The 19777-nt window shown below is 38.3% G+C and overlaps 1 protein-coding gene across 1 annotated transcript in view; it reads left to right on the forward strand.

Moving 5' to 3' along the window:
• Window positions 1-19777, forward strand: part of fras1 (Fraser extracellular matrix complex subunit 1) — a 278952-nt gene that overhangs the window by 49231 nt on the left and 209944 nt on the right. The window contains exons 3-5 of the mRNA XM_061904877.1: window positions 10033-10134; window positions 11759-11851; window positions 14889-15039. Of these exons, the coding sequence (XP_061760861.1) occupies window positions 10033-10134; window positions 11759-11851; window positions 14889-15039 (346 nt within the window). The remainder of the gene's footprint in view (window positions 1-10032; window positions 10135-11758; window positions 11852-14888; window positions 15040-19777) is intronic.

The raw sequence follows: 19777 nt of genomic DNA on the forward strand, positions 1-19777 counted from the left end.
GCCAACTGTTAGCATGCTAACATTGGCATGCTAACTTTTTATGTGTGCCAATTTTACAGCCAAACAGCTCAGAATCATATAACTTAGTAATTGACACATGCTAACTGTTAGCATGCTGACTTTAGCATGCTAACTTTAGCATTCTAGCATGCCAGATTTTCTAACCAATTTCGCAACGGAGCGCCTCAGAGTCATATTGGTTGGTGTTTGACACATGCCAACAGTTAGCATGCTAACATCACTGTGCTAAACTTTTTAAAAAATGCCCATTTTGAAGCCGAACACATCAAAAAATTTTAACTTGGTACTAGAAACATGCTAACTGTTAACATGTTCATATTAATGTGCTAACTTTTTTTTGCCAATTTGGCAGCCAACCACCTCCGACTTATAAAAGTTGATGTTTGACACAAGCCAACTGATAGCATACTAACTTTTCTAGTCAATTTTGCGGCCGAACACCACCCTCTCATATAACTTGGTACTTGACCCATGCTAACTCTGAGTGGGCTAACTTTTTTTTTGCAAATTTGGCAGCCAACCGCCTCCGACTCATAAAACTTGGTGTTTGCTAACATTTTTGATGCCATTTTTGCAGAATCTTTTAAATTGGCCCTCGAAAAATAGTCAATTTTGCAGCCAAACACCACCTTCTTATATAACTTGGTACTTGAAACTTGCTAACTGTTAGCATGCTTATATTAGTGTGCAACTGTTAGCATGCTAATGTTGGCATTCTTGCATGCTAACCTTTCTAGTCAATTTTGCAGCCAAACACCACCATCTCATAAGACTTGGTACTTGACATATGCTAAATGTTAGCATGTTAAATGTTAGCTTGCTAACATTAGCATGTTAACATTTTTATCCAATTTTACATCCAAACGCCTCTGAATCATATCACTTGGTCGTCAAAACATGATAACTGTTAGCATGTTAACATCAGCGAGCTAGCATGCAAACATTTCTAGTCAATTTAGCAGCCAAACACCACCATCTCATATAACTTGGTACTTGGCACATGCTAACTGTTAACAAGCTTATATTAGTGTGCTAACTTTTCTTTTGGCAATTTGGCAGCCAAACGCCTCAGACTCATATAACTTGGTACTACATATAACAAATGCTAACTGTTTGCATGCTAACATTAGCTTTCTGACTTTTTAAACCAATTTGGCAGCCCAGCGTGTCTGACTCATGAAACATGGTACTTAACACATGCTAACTGTTAGCAGGTTAACGTTAGCATTCTTGCCTGCTAACTTTTAGTACTGTTGTGTACTTGACCCACTATTTATGCAGTTTCCAAGAAGTACTATTGTTTACTGGATCCACTCTTTAAGTAGTTTTCAAGAAGTACTATTGTGTAGTTGACCCACTCGTTAAGTAGTTTTCAAGAAGTACTATTGTGTACTTGACCCACTCTTTAAGTAGTTTTCAAGAAGAACTATTGTGTGCTTGACCCACTCTTCAGGTAGTTTTCAAGAAGTACTATTGTGTACTTGTCCCACTCTTTAAGTAGTTTTCATGAAGTACTATTGTGTACTTGACCCACTCTTAGGTAGTTTTCAAGAAGTACTATTGTGTGCTTGACCCACTCTTTAGGTAGTTTTCAAGAAGTACTATTGTGTACTTGACCCACTCTTTAAGTAGTTTTCATGAAATACTATTGTGTACTTGACCCACTCTGAGGCATTTTTCAAGAAGTACTATTTTGTGCTTGACCCACTCTTCAGGTAGTTTTCAATAAGTACTATTGTGTACTTGTCCCACTCTTTAAGTAGTTATCATGAAGTACTATTGTGTGATTGACCCACTCTTTAAGTAATTTTCAAGAAGTACTATTGTGTACTTGACCCACTCTTTAAGTAGTTTTCATGAAGTACTATGGTGTACTTGACCCACTCTTTAAGTAGTTTTCATGAAGTACTATTGTGTACTTGACCCACTCTTTAGGTAGTTTTCATGAAGTACTATTGTGTACTTGACCCACTCTTTAAGTAGTTTTCATGAAGTACTATTGTGTACTAGACCCACTCTTTAGGTAGTTTTCATGAAGTACTATTGTGTACTTGACCCACTCTTTAAGTAATTTTCATGAAGTACTATTGTGTACTTGACCCACTCTTTAGGTAGTTTTCAAGAAATACTATTATGTACTTGACCCACTCTTTAAGTAGTTTTCATGAAGTACTATTGTGTACTTGACCCACTCTTTAAGTAGTTTTCATGAAGTACTATTGTGTAGTTGACCCACTCTTTAGGTAGTTTTCAAGAAATACTATTATGTACTTGACCCACTCTTTAAGTAGTTTTCATGAAGTACTATTGTGTGACAAGCCGTGAGCGTCCTTGATGTGCTCGTTCATCCACAACGACGCCCGGCCGTCCATCTGCTGTTTCCTCGCAAGTGAGCCAGCGCTAATTAGCGACGATCTGCCGCTTCTCATGCCCACGTCGATTGAAGCAAAGGGAATTATTTTCATCCCGGCAAGAAAATGTGCTCTCATGAGGACGGTTTGAAAAGCTTTTATCCAATTAAGTCAAGGAAGTCTCCACTTTTCCCAAAATGTGCTAGCTTGATGCATTGGTTACGCTGTTGACATGCTACTGGTTAGCATCAGCTATTTACATGGCAATTTCAACGCCTCCAAATGTGTTCATAAAAACTACGACTAAGACGCACGTTACAATCAAACAGCTGTAACAAGTACAACACTTGCAGTATTAACACTGTGTAGGGCGCGACATGCAGCAAAGACTGAAGCGACCGACACACCCTAAACATGAACAATACACTGCTAGCATCTCATCTGACATCTACATGGGACCGGCAGCTGCAATACCAATTCATGTTTATCAACACACCATCAACTGAAGTTTTATACACTCAATTATTGATGGTTGTATATATGTATGTATGTATATGTACATATGTATGTATATGTATGATGTATGTATATATTTAAGTATGTATTTAAGTATGTATTTAGGTATGTTTATGTACATATGATCTGTGTGTATGTATTTAAGTATGTACAGTATGTATGAATGTATATGTACGTATGTATGTATTTATGTATGTATGTTTTTTTATGTACATATGCACTGTATGTATGTATGTTTATGTACATATGTATGTATATGTGTAAATATGTATGTATGTATGTATGTACTGTAAATATTTAAGTATGTATTTAGGTATGTATGTATGATTATGTTAATATGTACTTTATGTATGTATTTGAGTATGTACAGTATGTATGTATGTATTTAAGTATGTACAGTATGTATGTATGTATGTATGTACTGTAAATATTTAAGTATGTATTTAGGTATGTATGTATGATTATGTTAATATGTACTGTATGTATGTATTTGAGTATGTACAGTATGTATGTATGTATTTAAGTATGTACAGTATGTATATATGTATATGTACGTATGTATGTATGTATGTATGTATTTTGGTATGTATGTATGTTTATGTACATATGTACTGTATGTATGTATTTATGTATGTATATGTACGTATGTATGTATTGATGTATGTATGTATATTTGTATGTTTGTGACCAAATGTACAGTATGTATGTATTTAAGTATGTACAGTATGTATATGTACATATGCATGCATTTAAGTATGTATGTATGTTTATGTACATATGTACTGTATGTATGTATTTAAGTATGTATGTATGTATGTATATGTTTGTATATGTATGTATGTATGTATTTAAGTATGTATGTATGTATGTTTATGTCCAAATGTACAGTATGTATGTGTTTAAGTATGTTCAGTATGTATGTATGTTTTTATATACGTGTTCATGTATTTAAGTATGAATGTATGTATGTATGTATGTATGTATGCATGCATATGTACGTATGTATGTATTTAAGTATGTACGTATGTATGTTTATGGCCAAATGTACAGTATGAATGTATTTAAGTATGTTCAGTATGTATGTATGTTTGTATGTACATATTCATGTAATTAAGTATGTTTGTATGCATGCATATGTACGTATGTATGTATTTAAGTATGTATGTATGGTTATGTCCAAATGTACAGTATGTATGTATTTAAGTATGTACAGTATGTATGTGTGTTTGTATATATTTAAGTATGTATTTATGTATGTATGTATGTATGCATGTATGTATGTATGTGTACGTCTGTATGTATTTAAGTATGTATGTATGTTTATGTACATATGTACTGTATGTATGTATTTAAGTATGTACAGTATGTATGTGTATGTATATGCATGTATGTATTTAAGTATGTATGTATTTTTATGTCCAAATGTACAGTATGTATGTATTTAAGTATGTACAGTATGTATGTATGTTTGTATGTACGTATTCATGTATTTAAGTATGTATGTATGTACGTATGTACAGTATGTATTTAAGTATGTATGTATGTATGTATGTACGTACGTACGTATGTACAGTATGTATTTAAGTATGTACGTATGTACAGTATGTATTTAAGTATGTATGTATGTATATGTCCAAATGTACAGTATGTATGTATTTAAGTGTGTACAGAATGTATGTATGTTTGTATGTACGTATTCATGTATTTAAGTATGTATGTATGTACGTATGTACAGTATGTATTTAAGTATGTATGTATGTATGTATGTATGTATGTACGTACGTACGTATGTACAGTATGTATTTAAGTATGTACGTATGTACTTGTATGTATTTAAGTATGTATGTATGTATGTATGTATGTATGTATATGTACGTCTGTATGTATTTAAGTATTTATGTACGTAAGTATATGGGTTAGGGTTAGAACTATTGTGGAAGTTTGAAAATTGGCCAATTCATTTTGAATGCTGAAAATGTCCTTAAAAACTGGGAATTGTAGGAAATCTTGGAATTTGTTTTGTAATTGTTGAAAGACAGCACACACTTCCTGAACAGGCTGAATATTTTGAAGTTGAAACAGTTTGAATCGGATGACAAATGTGGGAGTTGTGTAACTTTGAAGAGCGTCGCATTCTTTTCAATGGGAATTTCATGGAAATTTGGGAATTTCGGCAAAAGCTGTAATGATTTTGAAAATGCTAATTTTCCAAGTTCTTAAACCAACTTGTCTTTTTTGTTCTCATCAGACTTGGAGCGTTCTGATTTGACATTATAATGGCTCAGCTTCCTCAATGCTTCCCGTGCACTCCCGGCTGCACTACGTTTTTAAGATCTAACATCATTTAATATTCATTTTTTTGTCATTCTTCTGTGGCTCCGAGTGGTGCAGGCCCCAGGTGGTGCTCCCCCTCCTCTTCCTCCTCCTCCTCCAGCAGGATGCCAGTCGCAGCTTTATTTCCCTCCTTCCTGGTTTTTTCTGCGGCTGAAATTGAAGATGGCTTGTGAATCCAAGGAGTTATTTCCCTCCAGGGGGCCATGGAAGGAGTGCAGACATTTAATCAGGCAAGCGCCGCCTCGTCCCCGCCCGCGCCCGTTAATCTAATTGGGAGGCCAGGACAGCGGCGCTGCAGCACCTCCGGTTCTCTTGCCAGGGTCCGCGTCGGCATTGAACCCGCGGTCAAAGTCTTTTATCTGGACTGGAATTCAGCCTGCCACACCACACCAATGCAACCACTTTGAACCATGGCCACACCACCCACAATTTTTATTATTTAAATTATTTTAGTATTATTATGTCAATGCTATTCACACAATGATACTATAAAAATAACAACAATAATAATAATAATTAAAGCTGCAAGCAGCGAAGGACGGGACCGAGTATATATGGAAGTGGCTGAGGAGAGGGAAGTCTGGGCTTCCCAGATATAAGTTAGAACAACACACTACTTTGTATTATATTGTAGTTTTTACCTTCCAACGTTTCTACTGACAGATATAAATTAGAACTTTAGGAGGAAACGGGATTAAAACCCAATGCTTACCACACATTGAAAATACATGGGTATGGCTAGTACTGTAGCTACTATTAGCAAACAGATACACCTACCAACTCGGCGCATAAAAAATGCAGATGGCCTTAAAACGCCACAACAGTCAGGCACCATATGTAAGTACCCAAAATAAAGACTCGACATACAAAGAAATTCAATCGGAGCAGAAACATAGGAGGAAACTGGATTAAAACCCGATGCTAACCACCCATTGAAAATACATGGGTACGGCTAGTAGCTACTATTAGCAAACAGATAGACTTATCAACTCGGCGTAATATCTTAACATTGACACACTCTCTCGTCGCAAATCGGCCCTGATGGTCGGCACCTATAAGTTTACAATTAGTTGTAAAATGTAAAATTAGTTGTAAAATGTAAAATTGATGGATGGTTGGATCTATGCAATGAGAAGCTTTGTGGAAGGTCTATAAAAATAGCTGTCTGGAGCACTCCAACTAAAAATATGGGAGTCACATTCTTGCAGATGTAGTGAGGCGATCATGTTGCCGCGTGTCATCGGTGATTATTAATACTTTCATGTACAGTATTTCCAGTAGAAGGAAGTCCAGCATGGCAGCTGTGGACAAGCTGTTGTCATTATGGCGCCGCGGGTTTGATCCCCGTGACTTGCAAAGTCGACACTCATTTGCTGGAGTCCAACCTGGTTCTTACCTGCTTGAAGGTGACGACTCATCTTGGATTAGTATTTACACACATGACAAGAACACGTGTGCAGCCCACTCAACAAGGGTTGCACAGTGTGTGTGTGTGTGTGTGTGCGTGTGTGTATGTGTGTGTGTGCATGCATGTGTGTGTGTTCAAGAGGTGATCATGTGATCAAGCAAATGGAGCAGCTCTGAAGCCAGTGAGCTGATGTGGTCATGTGATCCGTTTATGAACACGCCAACGCCGTCATGTGTGAAAGTGTGTGTGTGTGTGTGTGTGTGTGTGTGTGTGTGTGTGTGTTTGTGTGTGTGTGTGTGTGTGTGTGTGTGTGTGTGTGTGTGTGTGTGTGTGTGTGTGTGTGTGTGTGTGTGTGTGTGTGTGTGTGTGTGTGTGAACATCTGTGCCCACGCATGTGACCGTTGTTGTGTTGCATCTGCAGCTCAACCTTCTATTGGCACCATACATATATACATACAACATACATTTGCATGACAGAAAGGACAACAGCTATATATATATATATACATATATATATATATATATATATATATACATATATATATATATATATATATATATATATATGTATATATATATATATAGCTGTTGTCCTTTCTGTATATATATATATATATATATATGTATATATATATATATATATAGCTGTTGTCCTTTCTGTCATGCGAACGTTACTTAATGCCGCTTGTCCCCGTCCATCACACCAAGAATGATGGCATCGTCTCGCCAGTTATTGATTGTGCGGCTAAATGGGATTTTGCAAATAGCGAAGTGATTGATGTCTCTGGCTGAGATGCAAACTCTGATGAACTATTGACCAACATCACTTCATCACACAAAGCATATTTCTGCAAGGACGGCAACACAAACGTTAGCAACACCAGTGCAGCTATTCTAACATTACTTTTTAAAATCATGCAGGGTTAGCATCACTAGCTTAGCTATGTGAGCTACATGCTAACATTACATTTTAACATCATGATAGGTTAGAAACACTAGCATAGATGTGTTAGCTACATGCTAACATGAGCTTGACATCATGCTAGGTTACCAACAGTAGCACATCTATGCAAGCTAAATGCTAACTTTACACTTTGACACCATGCTAGGTTAACAACACTAGCACAGCTTTGTTAGCTACATGCTAACATGACATTAACACCATGCTATGTAAACAGAATAGCTATGTGAGCTAAATGCTAACATTAGACTTTAACATCATGCTAGGTTAGCAACACTAGCATAGATGTGTTAGCTACATGCTAACATGATCTTAATATCATGCTGGGTTAACAACACTAGCATTACTGTGTTAGCTACATGCTACCCTTACACTTTAACATCATGCTAGGTTAGCAACACTAGCACAGCTATGTTAGCTACAAGCTAACATGACATTAACATCATGCTAAGTTAGCAACACTAGCACAGCTATGTTAGCTACATGCTAACATGACATTAACACCATGGTATGTCAACATAATAGCTATGTGAGCTAAATGCTAACATTAGACTTTAACATCATGCTAGGTAAGCAACACTAGCATACATGTGTTAGCTACATGCTAACATGATCTTAACATCATGCTGGGTTAACAACACTAACATTACTGTGTTAGCTACATGCTAACCTTACACTTTAACATCATGCTAGGTTAGCAACACTAGCACAGCTATGTTAGCAACATGCTAACATGACATTACCATCATGCTATGTTAGCTACATGCTAACATGACATTAACACCATGCTATGTCAACAGAATAGCTATGTGAGCTAAATGCTAACATTAGACTTTAACATCATGCTAGGTAAGCAACACTAGCATACATGTGTTAGCTACATGCTAACATGATCTTAACATCATGCTGGGTTAACAACACTAACATTACTGTGTTAGCTACATGCTAACCTTACACTTTAACATCATGCTAGGTTAGCAACACTAGCACAGCTATGTTAGCAACATGCTAACATGACATTACCATCATGCTATGTTAGCTACATGCTAACATGACATTAACACCATGCTATGTCAACAGAATAGCTATGTGAGCTAAATGCTAACATTAGACTTTAACATCATGCTAGGTAAGCAACACTAGCATACATGTGTTAGCTACATGCTAACATGATCTTAACATCATGCTGGGTTAACAACACTAACATTACTGTGTTAGCTACATGCTAACCTTACACTTTAACATCATGCTAGGTTAGCAACACTAGCACAGCTATGTTAGCAACATGCTAACATGACATTACCATCATGCTAAGTTAGCAACACTAGCACAGCTATGTTAGCGTACACGCTAACATGACATTAAGATCATGCTAGGTTAGCAACGCTAGCACAGCTATGCAAGCTAACTGCTAACTTTAAACTTTGACACCATGCTAGGTTAGCAACACTAGCACAGCTTTGTTAGCTACATGCTAACATGACATTAACATCACGCTATGTCAACAGAATAGTTGTGTAAGCTAAATGCTAACATTAGACTTTAACATCATGCTAGGTTAGCAACACTAGCATAGCTGTATTAGCTAAATGCTAACATTATCTTAACATCATGCTGGGTTAACAACACTAGCACAGCTATGCGAGATAAATGCTAACTTTACACTTTAACATCATGGTAGGTTAGCAACACTAGCACAGCTTTGTTAGCTACATGCTAACATGACATTAACACCATGCCAGGTCAACAGTAGCACAGTTATTTTAGCTGCATGCTAACCTTACACTTTAACATCATGCTAGGTTAGCAACACTAGCACAGCTATGTTAGCTACAAGCTAACATGACATTAACATCATGCTAGCTTAGCAACTCTAGCATGGCTGTGTTAGCTACATGCTAACATGATCTTGACATCATGCTAGGTTACAACACTAGCACAGCTATGCAAGCTAAATGCTAACTTTACCATTTAACACCATGCTGGTTTAGCAACACTAGCACAACTTTGTTAGCTACATGCTAACATGTTCATTAACACCATGCTATGTCAACAGAATAGCTATGTGAGCTAAATGCTAACATTACACTTTAACATCATGCTAGGTTAGCAAGACTAGCACAGTTATGTTAGCTACAAGCTAACACGACATTAAAAATCATGCTAAGTTAGCAACACTAGCACAGATAAGTTAGTTTCATGCTAACATGACATTAGTCATGACAGTTGTCTGATTTTAGAACAGCAGGTTTTGCTTTTTCAATGTGTAGCAAAGCCGGCGTTTCTCCAACTTCATCAAGAATGAAAATGTGCCACATTGAGAGCTTCTTGGATTTAATGGCCGTGACATTTTCAGAAGTAACATTAACTTTTAAATCCGCTTGCTCTCACTTCAACCTTTCTGATGCACGTGACATCATCACGCTCTCCTTTCTCCACAGAACGCGTCGTCATGGCGACCGCAGCCGTGTGAGGAGTGCAGGTGTCACGACAAGGTGGTGGTCTGCCTGGCTGTGTCCTGTGCCCACCCTCAGTGCCAGGAGGTGAGGACTCAATATTTCATCATCTGCCTCTTTTCCTTGCTTTTTTTATACAAGATTAATAATATATATATATATATATATATATAAATATATATATATATATATATATATATACATTTATATATATATATTTTTTTTACATTTTCCCTGACCTTTTTTTTGGTTTTTATTGACCATTTTTATCTGTAAACCCTCAGCTTCAAACACCACAATACATGAAACCGTTGTAGAAAATATGTCATTAATATGATGAATAATAATGATAAAAATAATAAAAAAATATATATAATTAAATTGGGCTTCACGGTGGAAGAGGGGTTAGTGCGTCTGCCTCACAATACGAAGGTCCTGCAGTCCTGGGTTCAAATCCAGGCTCGGGATCTTTCTGTGTGGAGTTTGCATGTTCTCCCCGTGAATGCGTGGGTTCCCTCCGGGTACTCCGGCTTCCTCCCACTTCCAAAGACATGCACCTGGGGATAGGTTGATTGGCAACACTAAATTGGCCCTAGTGTGTGAATGTGAGTGTGAATGTTGTCCGTCTATCTGTGTTGGCCCTGCGATGAGTTGGCGACTTGTCCAGGGTGTACCCCGCCTTCCGCCCGATATTAGCTGAGATAGGCGCCAGCGCCCCCCGCGACCCCAAAAGGGAATAAGCGGTAGAAAATGGATGGATATAATTAAATTAAACATAATAAAAAAATTAATCAATTAAATAATATATAAAAAGAAGTAAGATGACATTAAATAAATAAAAATACTAACCGTCAGCTTCAAACACCACAATACATGAAACCGTTGTAGAAAATATGTAATTAAAAAATAATAATAATAAAAAAAAATACAAATAATAATTAAATAAATAACAAATTTAATTAATAAGGTGAAATAAATAAAATCATAACAAAGTTAGATTTGATTGAGAAAAATGACATTAAATAAAAAATATATTCATTTAAAATGTAAGGCGGTATGGTTCCCACTCATTTATATATATTTATATATGTATTTTATTTTTTCATTTAATATTATTTTATTACTATTATAATTACATATTTCTTTCATGTATTGTGGTGTTTGAAGCTAAGGATGCAGAGATAAAAATAGGAAATAACATTTTTTGTTGAATGAGAAAAGTACAGTTTCGAAAAAAAATAATAATAATAAAATAAATGGTGGTCTTAGCATCCTCCATCTTGTCTCCAGGACTATAAATAGGTCTCATTTGGAATTATGTGTTGTGCTTGGACATTTTTTTTTTAATAACACACACAAAGTCCAGTGAGCAGGTTGTGGACTGGGTCGTATAAGTAGATGCTGTGCTATGCACACTTCTATGTTGAATTCATGAGCATTGGCCTGATTTACTCGCGTTGTCCACAAGATGGCGGCAAATTTGTAGCAACTGGATTGCCAGCCATTTAAAATAAAGTTGCGGTAGTTAGGACACCTTCGGTATGCGCTACACGTTTTCAAATGAAGTTTGTGGTAGTCAGGGAGTAGTCTTTGCCATGAAGTTTACCCTTCAAAACCTGCACCATATGTGGAATTTTCAATGTCGGACATTTTGGATGGTGTACAGGGAGGTACGTTGTGATGGTCTACCATGCTCTGTTTGTGTCTGCAGGGCGAGCGCCTGAGGATTGATGCCGGTCAATGTTGTCCCGGCTGTGTTCCCTCCTCAGAGGACTCCTGTGACCACCAGGGCGTCACTTATGCTGTAAGCGTTCAGTCTTTGTTGTTGTTTTCATTCTGTTTTTTATTAAATAAATAAAGTAAATGATAAATAAATAAGTAAATACAATCAAATAAATCATTCATTTTATTTAATGAAAAAAACACAAATGTTGAATCTTTGATGTTTTTAAAGACGTTATTTTAATTTTTTTTTCTTAAATAGATATTTTTTTTATATAATAAAAAAATATATATATATATATATATATATATACATATTTTATTAAATAGATAATAAATACTCCTCTCTGAGCTGCCACCTTACCGTGGTAGAGGAGTTTCCGTGTCCCAATGACCCTAAGAGCTATGATGTCCGGGGGCTTTATGCCCCCTGGTAGGGTCTCCCAAGGCAAATCAGGCCTAGGTGGGGGATCAGACAAAGAGCAGCTCGAAGACCTTTACGAAGAAGACAAATCATGGACCCAGATTTCCCTCGCCCGGACGCGGGTCACCGGGGCCCTCGTCTGGAGCCAGGCCCGGAGGTGGGGCACGATGGCGAGCGCCTGGTGGCCGGGCCTGTTCCCATGGGGCCCGGCCGGGCACAGCCCGAAGAGGCAACTTGGGTCACCCCTCCAATGGGCTCACCACCCATAGCAGGGGACATAGAGTTTGGGTGCGATGTGAGCTGGGCGGGAACCGAAGGCAGGGCACTTGGCGGTCCGATCCTCGGTTACAGAAGCTAGCTCTTGGGACATGGAACATCACCTCACTGGGGGCAAAGGAGCCAGAGTTAGTGCGCGAGGTGGAGAAGTTCCGCCTGGATATAGTCGGACTCACTTCGAAGCACAGCAAGGGTTCTGGAACCACTTCTCTCGAGAGGGACTGGACCCTCTTCCACTCTGGAGTTGCCGGCAGTGAGAGGCGATGGCCTGGGGTGGCAATTCTTGTTTCCCCCCGGCTTAAAGCCTGCACGTTGGAGTTCACCCTGGTGGACGAAAGGGTAGTCTCTCTCCGCCTCCGGGTGGGGGGACGGGCCCTGACTGTTGTTTGTGCTTACGCACCAAACAGCAGTTCAGAGTACCCACCCTTTTTGGGTACACTCGAGGGAATACTTGAAAGTGCCCCCCCGGGTGATTCCCTTGTCCTACTGGGGGACTTCAACGCTCACGTTGGCAACGACAGTGAAACCTGGAGAGGCGTGATTGGGAAGAATGGGCGCTCGGATCTGAACCTGAGTGGTGTTTTGTTATTGGACTTTTGTGCTTGTCACAGTTTGTCCGTAACAAACACAATGTTCAAACATAAGGGTGTCCATATGTGCACTTGGCACCAGGACACCCTAGGCCGCAGTTCCATGATCGACTTTGTAGTTGTGTCATCGGATTTGCGTCCTCATGTTTTGGACACTCGGGTGAAGAGAGGGGCGGGATCTTCAGCTCTCACTGGATCGGTTCGCAGCCGAGTGTGAAGCGACCGGAATGAGAATCAGCACCTCCAAGTCCGAGTCCATGGTTCTCGCCCGGAAAAGGGTGGAAAGCTATCTCCGGGTTGGGGAGGAGACCCCGCCCCCAGTGGAGGAGTTCAAGGAGTCTTGTTCACAAGTGAGGGAAGAATGGATGGTGAGGTCGACAGGCGGCGTCTTCAGTAATGCGGACGTTGTACCGATCCGTTGTGGTGAAGAAGGAGCTGAGCCGGAAGGCAAAGCTCTCAATTTACCGGTCGATCTACGTTCCCATCCTCACCTATGGTCATGAGTTTTGGGTCATGACCGAAAGGATAAGATCACGGGTACAAGCGGCCGAAATGAGTTTACTCCGCCGTGTGGCGGGGCTCTCCTTAGAGATAGGGTGAGAAGCTCTGCCATCCGGGAGGAGCTCAAAGTAAAACCGCTGCTCCTCCACATGGAGAGGAGCCAGATGAGGTGGTGCGGGCATCTGGTCAGGATGCCACCCGAACGCCTCCCTAGGGAGGTGTTTAGGGCACGTCCACGGGGAAGACCCAGGACACGTTGGGAAGACTATGTTTCCCGGCTGGCCTGGGAACTTCTCGGGATCCCCCGGGAAGAGCTAGACGAAGTGGCTGGGGAGAGGGAAGTCTAGGCTTCCTTGCTTAGGCTGTTGCCCCCGCGACCTGACCTCGGATAAGCGGAAGAAGATGGATAGATAATTAATAAATAAATAATAGATAAATATATATAATTAAATGTTATTTATTAAATGAAAAATAAATAATCAATTAATTTAATTATGAATAAATACATAAAAGAATGATAAATAGATACATTAAATAATAAATAGTTAAATATAAAATAAACATTTTTAATCTCTGTAGTTTTTTTCTACAAGACAAATGTTGAATGTTTGTTGTTTTTAACATTTAAAATAAATAAAATAATACGTAAATACAGTTAAATAAAAAAACTAAAGTTGTTTAATTGTTTTTATCATAAAATGGATACTAAATAGATTAATTAAATGATTAAAAAAAAGTAAAATTAAATAAATAAACTATTGTTCATTTTGTTGTTGTTTTTCCTACGAGACAAATTTTGAATGTTAGTTGTTTTTAAGAATTAAAATAAATAAAAATAACGCGTAAATACAATTAAAATAAAAAAATGTGGAATCTGTTGTATTCAAACAAAAATGTTGTTTATTGTTTTTATCATAAAATCGATAATAAATACATCCATCAAATGAGAAAAAATAAGTAAAATTAAATAAATAAAAAATAATTAAATACAAAAACAATTGTTGAATTAGTTGTTTTTTTCCTACGAGACAAATGTCGAATGTTTGTTGTTTTTAATAATTAAAATAAATAAAAATAATACTTAAATACAATTAAATAAAAAAAACACAGATGTTGAATCTGTTGTATTAAAAAAAAGTTGTTTAATTTTTTTAATCATAAAATGGATAATAAATAGATCAATTAAATGTTAAAAAATAGTAAAATTAAAAATATAAAATAATTAAATAAAAAAACAAAACACATAATCTATTGTTTTTTCTACAAGACAAATGTTGAATGTATTGATGTTTGTGAGCGCAAATATTGAAAGTGTGTTGTTCCATCAGCACGGCAGTCAGTGGAGTCCTACGCCGTGTACGCTGTGTGAGTGCTCCGGCGGGGTGGCGTCCTGCGCCCCTCCTCAGTGTCCCCCGCTCGCTTGTCCTGACTTTTTCACGCCTGCGGGAGAGTGCTGCCCTCAGTGCGGCCTGGCAGGAGGTAATCACCTTCTCATCTAGCTTAGCACGTCTGCTTTGATTGATTGATTGATACTTTTATTAGTAGATTGCACAGTTCAGTACATATTCCGTACAATTGACCACTAAATGGTAACACCCGAATAAGTTTTTCAACTTGTTTATGTCGGGGTCCACGTTAATCAATTCATGCTAAGGCTGTTCTTGGGAACTTCGCAAATACAAACATGCAACCTAGCTTGCAATTCCGTGTAAGTGCTGGCGAGCCAAAGCCACATTAACAAAAAATATGAGCAAATTGAGCTAAAAACACTAGAACGCTAACAAGCTAACAATCGCAAGCTTACAGTTAGCATTAATGAAATGCCAAAAAATATAACTATTACTACTTAATATAATTTTTTTTTTCAATTTGTCACACTTTTATTATTATTTTTATTTTGCAATTTTTACTTTTTATTCGAACCCTTTTACCGTATTGCTTTTGCACTATCTTCTTAAGCTTATTCATTGTTTATGTTCTTTGTTTGTTTTTGTTGTGTTTTGTTTTTTGCTCTATGCTTTTAAACCTGTAAAGCACTTTGGTCCAATTTTAAAATTGTTGTAAATGTGCTATATAAATAAAGTTGCCTTGCCATAACACTGAGGTGTACACCTGCTAAATTAGCTTAAAAATATAGCAAGCTTCTGTCACCATGCTAAAATGCTAACTGTGACATGCCCAAAATAAAGTACTCTGAGGTGTGTCCCTAAATATTTTTTTTAAGCTTACATACTAACGTTAGTATTTTAATGAGGTAATATTCAACATGTAAGCAAATTTAGCAAAGAAAAAGCTAGCATGCTAACAAGCTAACAATCGCAAGCTTATAGTTAGCATTAGTGAAGTGCCTAAAAAATACAACACTGAGGTGTACACCTGCTAAATAAGCTTAAAAATAAAGCACATTTATGTTAGCATGCTAAAATGCTAACTGTGACATACCAAAAATAAAGTACTCTGAGGTGTGTCCCTGAATATTTTTTTGAGCTAACATACTAACGTTAGCATGCTAAGAGGTATTATTCAACATGTAAGCAAATTTAGCAAAGAAAAAGCCAGCATTCCAACAAGCTAACAATCGCATGCTTACAGTTAGAATTAGTGAAATGCCAAAAAAATGAAACACTGAGGTGTACACCTGCTAAATTAGCTTAAAAATATAGCATGCTTCTGTTAGCATGCTAAAATGCTTACTGTGACATACCAAAAATAAACTACTCTGAAATGTGTCCCTGATTAATTTTTTTTTTTCAAGCTAACTTACTACCGTTAGCCTGCTAAGTATTCAACAGGTAAACAAATTTAGAAGGAAAAAAAACAGCTAGCATGCTAACATTAGAACGCTAACAATTGTGTCCCATGGGCCGTTAAAGAAATGGCTCCGGGCCGCACTTTGTAAACCGTTTCGTTTGTTAGTAATCAAAGAGCTTGGACTTACAGGCTTCCTCATTTATTTGAGTATTTTTAAGAATATAACACTGAGGTGTACACCTGCTAAATTAGCTTAAAGATATAGCACACTTCTGTTAGCATGCTAAAATGCTAACTGAGACATACCAAAAATAAACTACTCTGAGGTGTGTCCCCGATTTTTTTTTTTTTTTTGAGCTAACTTACTAACGTTGGCATGCTAAGTGGTATTATTCAACAAGTAAGCAAATTTAGAAAAAAAACAGCTAGCATGCTAACACTAGAATGCTAACAATTGTGTCCCATGGGCCGTTAAAAAAATGGCTCCGGACCGCTCTTTGGAGACCATTTTGTTTGTTAGTAATCCCCGAACTTGGACTGACAGGCTTCATCATTTATTTGAGTATTTTTAAAGGGGGCGGGGCCTCAGCAGTTGGTTTTATTCATACTTCATCACGCGTACATTTTGTCTCGGTAATAAAAAGATGAAGTGGAGTCATCATGATAAGCGTTTGGTGTTATTTATTTTTTTTTATTTCCACGGCCTAGGCTGAGCGTCCACAGATGTGTTACGCACTAAAACGACCCCCAGATGATGCACTTTCATTTCCTGTCTGGCTGTTAATGTTCCTTCCTGGTCAGAGTTCACTTCCCCTCACCTCAATTATGTCTCACACATTTTCAATCTCCACTTTCTTCAAGCAACATTTCACATTTTTAATAACAAATCTTTCTTCAATCACCCCAAAAGTGTTTTGTATTTCCTTGCAGTTCTGTGACTCACTCAACATTGTTTTGTTTTGTTGTTAATGACTGCCAGCCATGCTGATTACTCACCTTTAATCACAGGCTCCTGTGTTGTTGGCATGACAACAAAAAAGGTCAGTCTAAAAGAAGAGTGAGACAAGAAAAGTGGGCAGTGGTTTGGTTTTGTGACAAAGTACTGGCTGCACGCTGCAAAGTTCAACAAACATTTGGCCCTCAAATTAAGGAAAACGTGACAAAAATGACAGACTTAGCCACAAAAGCTAAAATTTCACCTGTTGAGTTTTTTTCAGAATGATTTTCTGCACATTTGGATTTATATCAATTCTATAAAAATATGTCAGACAGTAAATGCTGTTTTGTTTTTGGTCAAATGAAACCAAAACTTGTGTTTGTTTTTGTTGGTTTCTTTAAAAAGTCATGAGAAACATTTCATTCCACATTCAATTAGTTGGCAGGACTCATCAAATGATGTGGCAGGCCAATTTAAAACTGAGAAGGACCATGTTAAATTTAAGAGAGGAGTCAGGTAAAAATGATGCGGCGGGTCATGATAAAATGGATTGGCCTTCCGCAAAAAAATGATGTGGTGGGACAAGTATGACATAAAATGGTGGGTCACTGCAACATTATGTGGCGGAACACATAAATATATGTGGCCGGGCCACTTTAGGATGGTGGTGGGCCACTAAAAAAATGGAGTGGCGGGCCACTTTAGAATGATGTGGCAGAGCACATTAGAATGATGTGATGAGCGATTATAAAATGATGTGGCAGGCCACGAAAAAATGGAGTGGCGGGCCATGTTAGAATGACGTGGTGGATAACAATAAAATGCTGTGGCAGGCCATATTAGAATGATGTGGTGGGCCACAATAAAATGGTCTGGCAGGCCATATAAAATGAAGTGGCGTAGCACTTTACAATGATGTGGCGAGCCATGTTAGAATTATGTGGTGGGCCACTTTAAATATAGTGCCGGGCCTAGTTAAAATGATGGGGTGGGCCACAATAACATGGACTAGCAAGCCAAATTAGAATGACGTGGTGGGCCACAATAAAATGGAGTGGCAAACCATGTTAAAATGATGTGGTGGGCCACAATACAAAAGAATGGCAGGCCTTGTTAGGATGATGTGGTGGGCCACAATAAAATGGAGTGGCGAGTCATTATAATTGATGTGGTGAAGCACTTTACAATGATGTGGTAGGCCACAATAAAATGGCATGCCGAGCCATTTTTGAATGATGTGGTGGGCAACAATATAATGGAGTGGTGGGCCACCATAAATAGATTGGCAGGCCATGATAAATGGATTGGCAGGCCATAATAAATGGAGTGGCAGGCCATTTTTGAATGATGTGGTGGCCCACTATAAAATGGAGTGGCGGCCCAAGTTAAAATGATGTGATGGTCCACTATAAAAAAGAGTGCTGGCCATTTTAGAATGACGTGGTGGGCCACAATAAAATTGAGTGGCAGGCCATCCTAGAATAATGTGTTGGTCCACAATAAAATAGAGAGGCTGGCTATGTTGAAATGATGTGGTGGGCCACAATAACACGGAGTGGCGTGCCACAATAACATGGAGTGGCGTGCCATTTCAAAATAATGTGGTGGGCCACGATAAAATGATGTGGGGGGCCACAATAAAATGGTGTGGTGGGCCACAATAAAATGGCGTGGCGGGCCATTTTAAAATGAAGTGTTGGGCCATTACAAAATAATGTGCTGGGCCACAATAAAATGGAGTGACAGGCCATTTAGAATGATGTGGTGGGCCACAGTAAAATGGAGTGGTGGGCCATGTTAGAATGACATGGTGGCCCATGATAAAATGGAATAGCTGGCCAAGTTAAAATGATGGGGTGGGCCACTATAAAAAAAACTGGCGGGCCGTGTTAGAATGACGTGGTGGCCCACTATAAAATGGAGTGTCGGGCCAAGTTAAAATGATGTGGTGGGTCACTATAAAAAAGAGTGCAGGCCATGTTAAATTGACGTGTTGGGCCACAATCATAATGGAGTGGTGGGCCAGATTAGAATGATGTGGTGGGCCAGATTAGAATGATGTGGTGGGCCACGATAAAATGGAGAGGCGGGCTATGTTGAAATTGCGTGGTGGGCCACGATAACATGGAGTGGCGTGCCATTTCAAAATGATGTGGTGGGCCACAATCATAATGGAGTGGCGGGCCTTTTTCAAATGATGTGGTTGGCCATGATAAAATGGTGTGGTAGGCCACAATAAAATGGTAGTGTCAGGCCATATTAGAATGATGTAGTGGGCCACAATAAAATGGAGTAGCAGGCCATTATAGAATGATGTGGTGGGCCACAATAAATTGGAGTGGCGGGCCATATTAAAAGGGAGTGGTGGGCCACTACAAAATGGGGTGACAGGCCATGTTAGAATGATGTGGTGGGCCACAATAAATTGGAGTAGCAGGCCATTATAGAATGATGTGGTGGGCCACTATTAAATGGACTGGCAGGCCATGTTATAATGATGTGGTGGGCCACGATAAAATGGAGATTTTA

This window comes from Nerophis ophidion, linkage group LG01 (assembly GCF_033978795.1).
Source record: "Nerophis ophidion isolate RoL-2023_Sa linkage group LG01, RoL_Noph_v1.0, whole genome shotgun sequence".
NCBI lineage: Eukaryota > Metazoa > Chordata > Actinopteri > Syngnathiformes > Syngnathidae > Nerophis > Nerophis ophidion.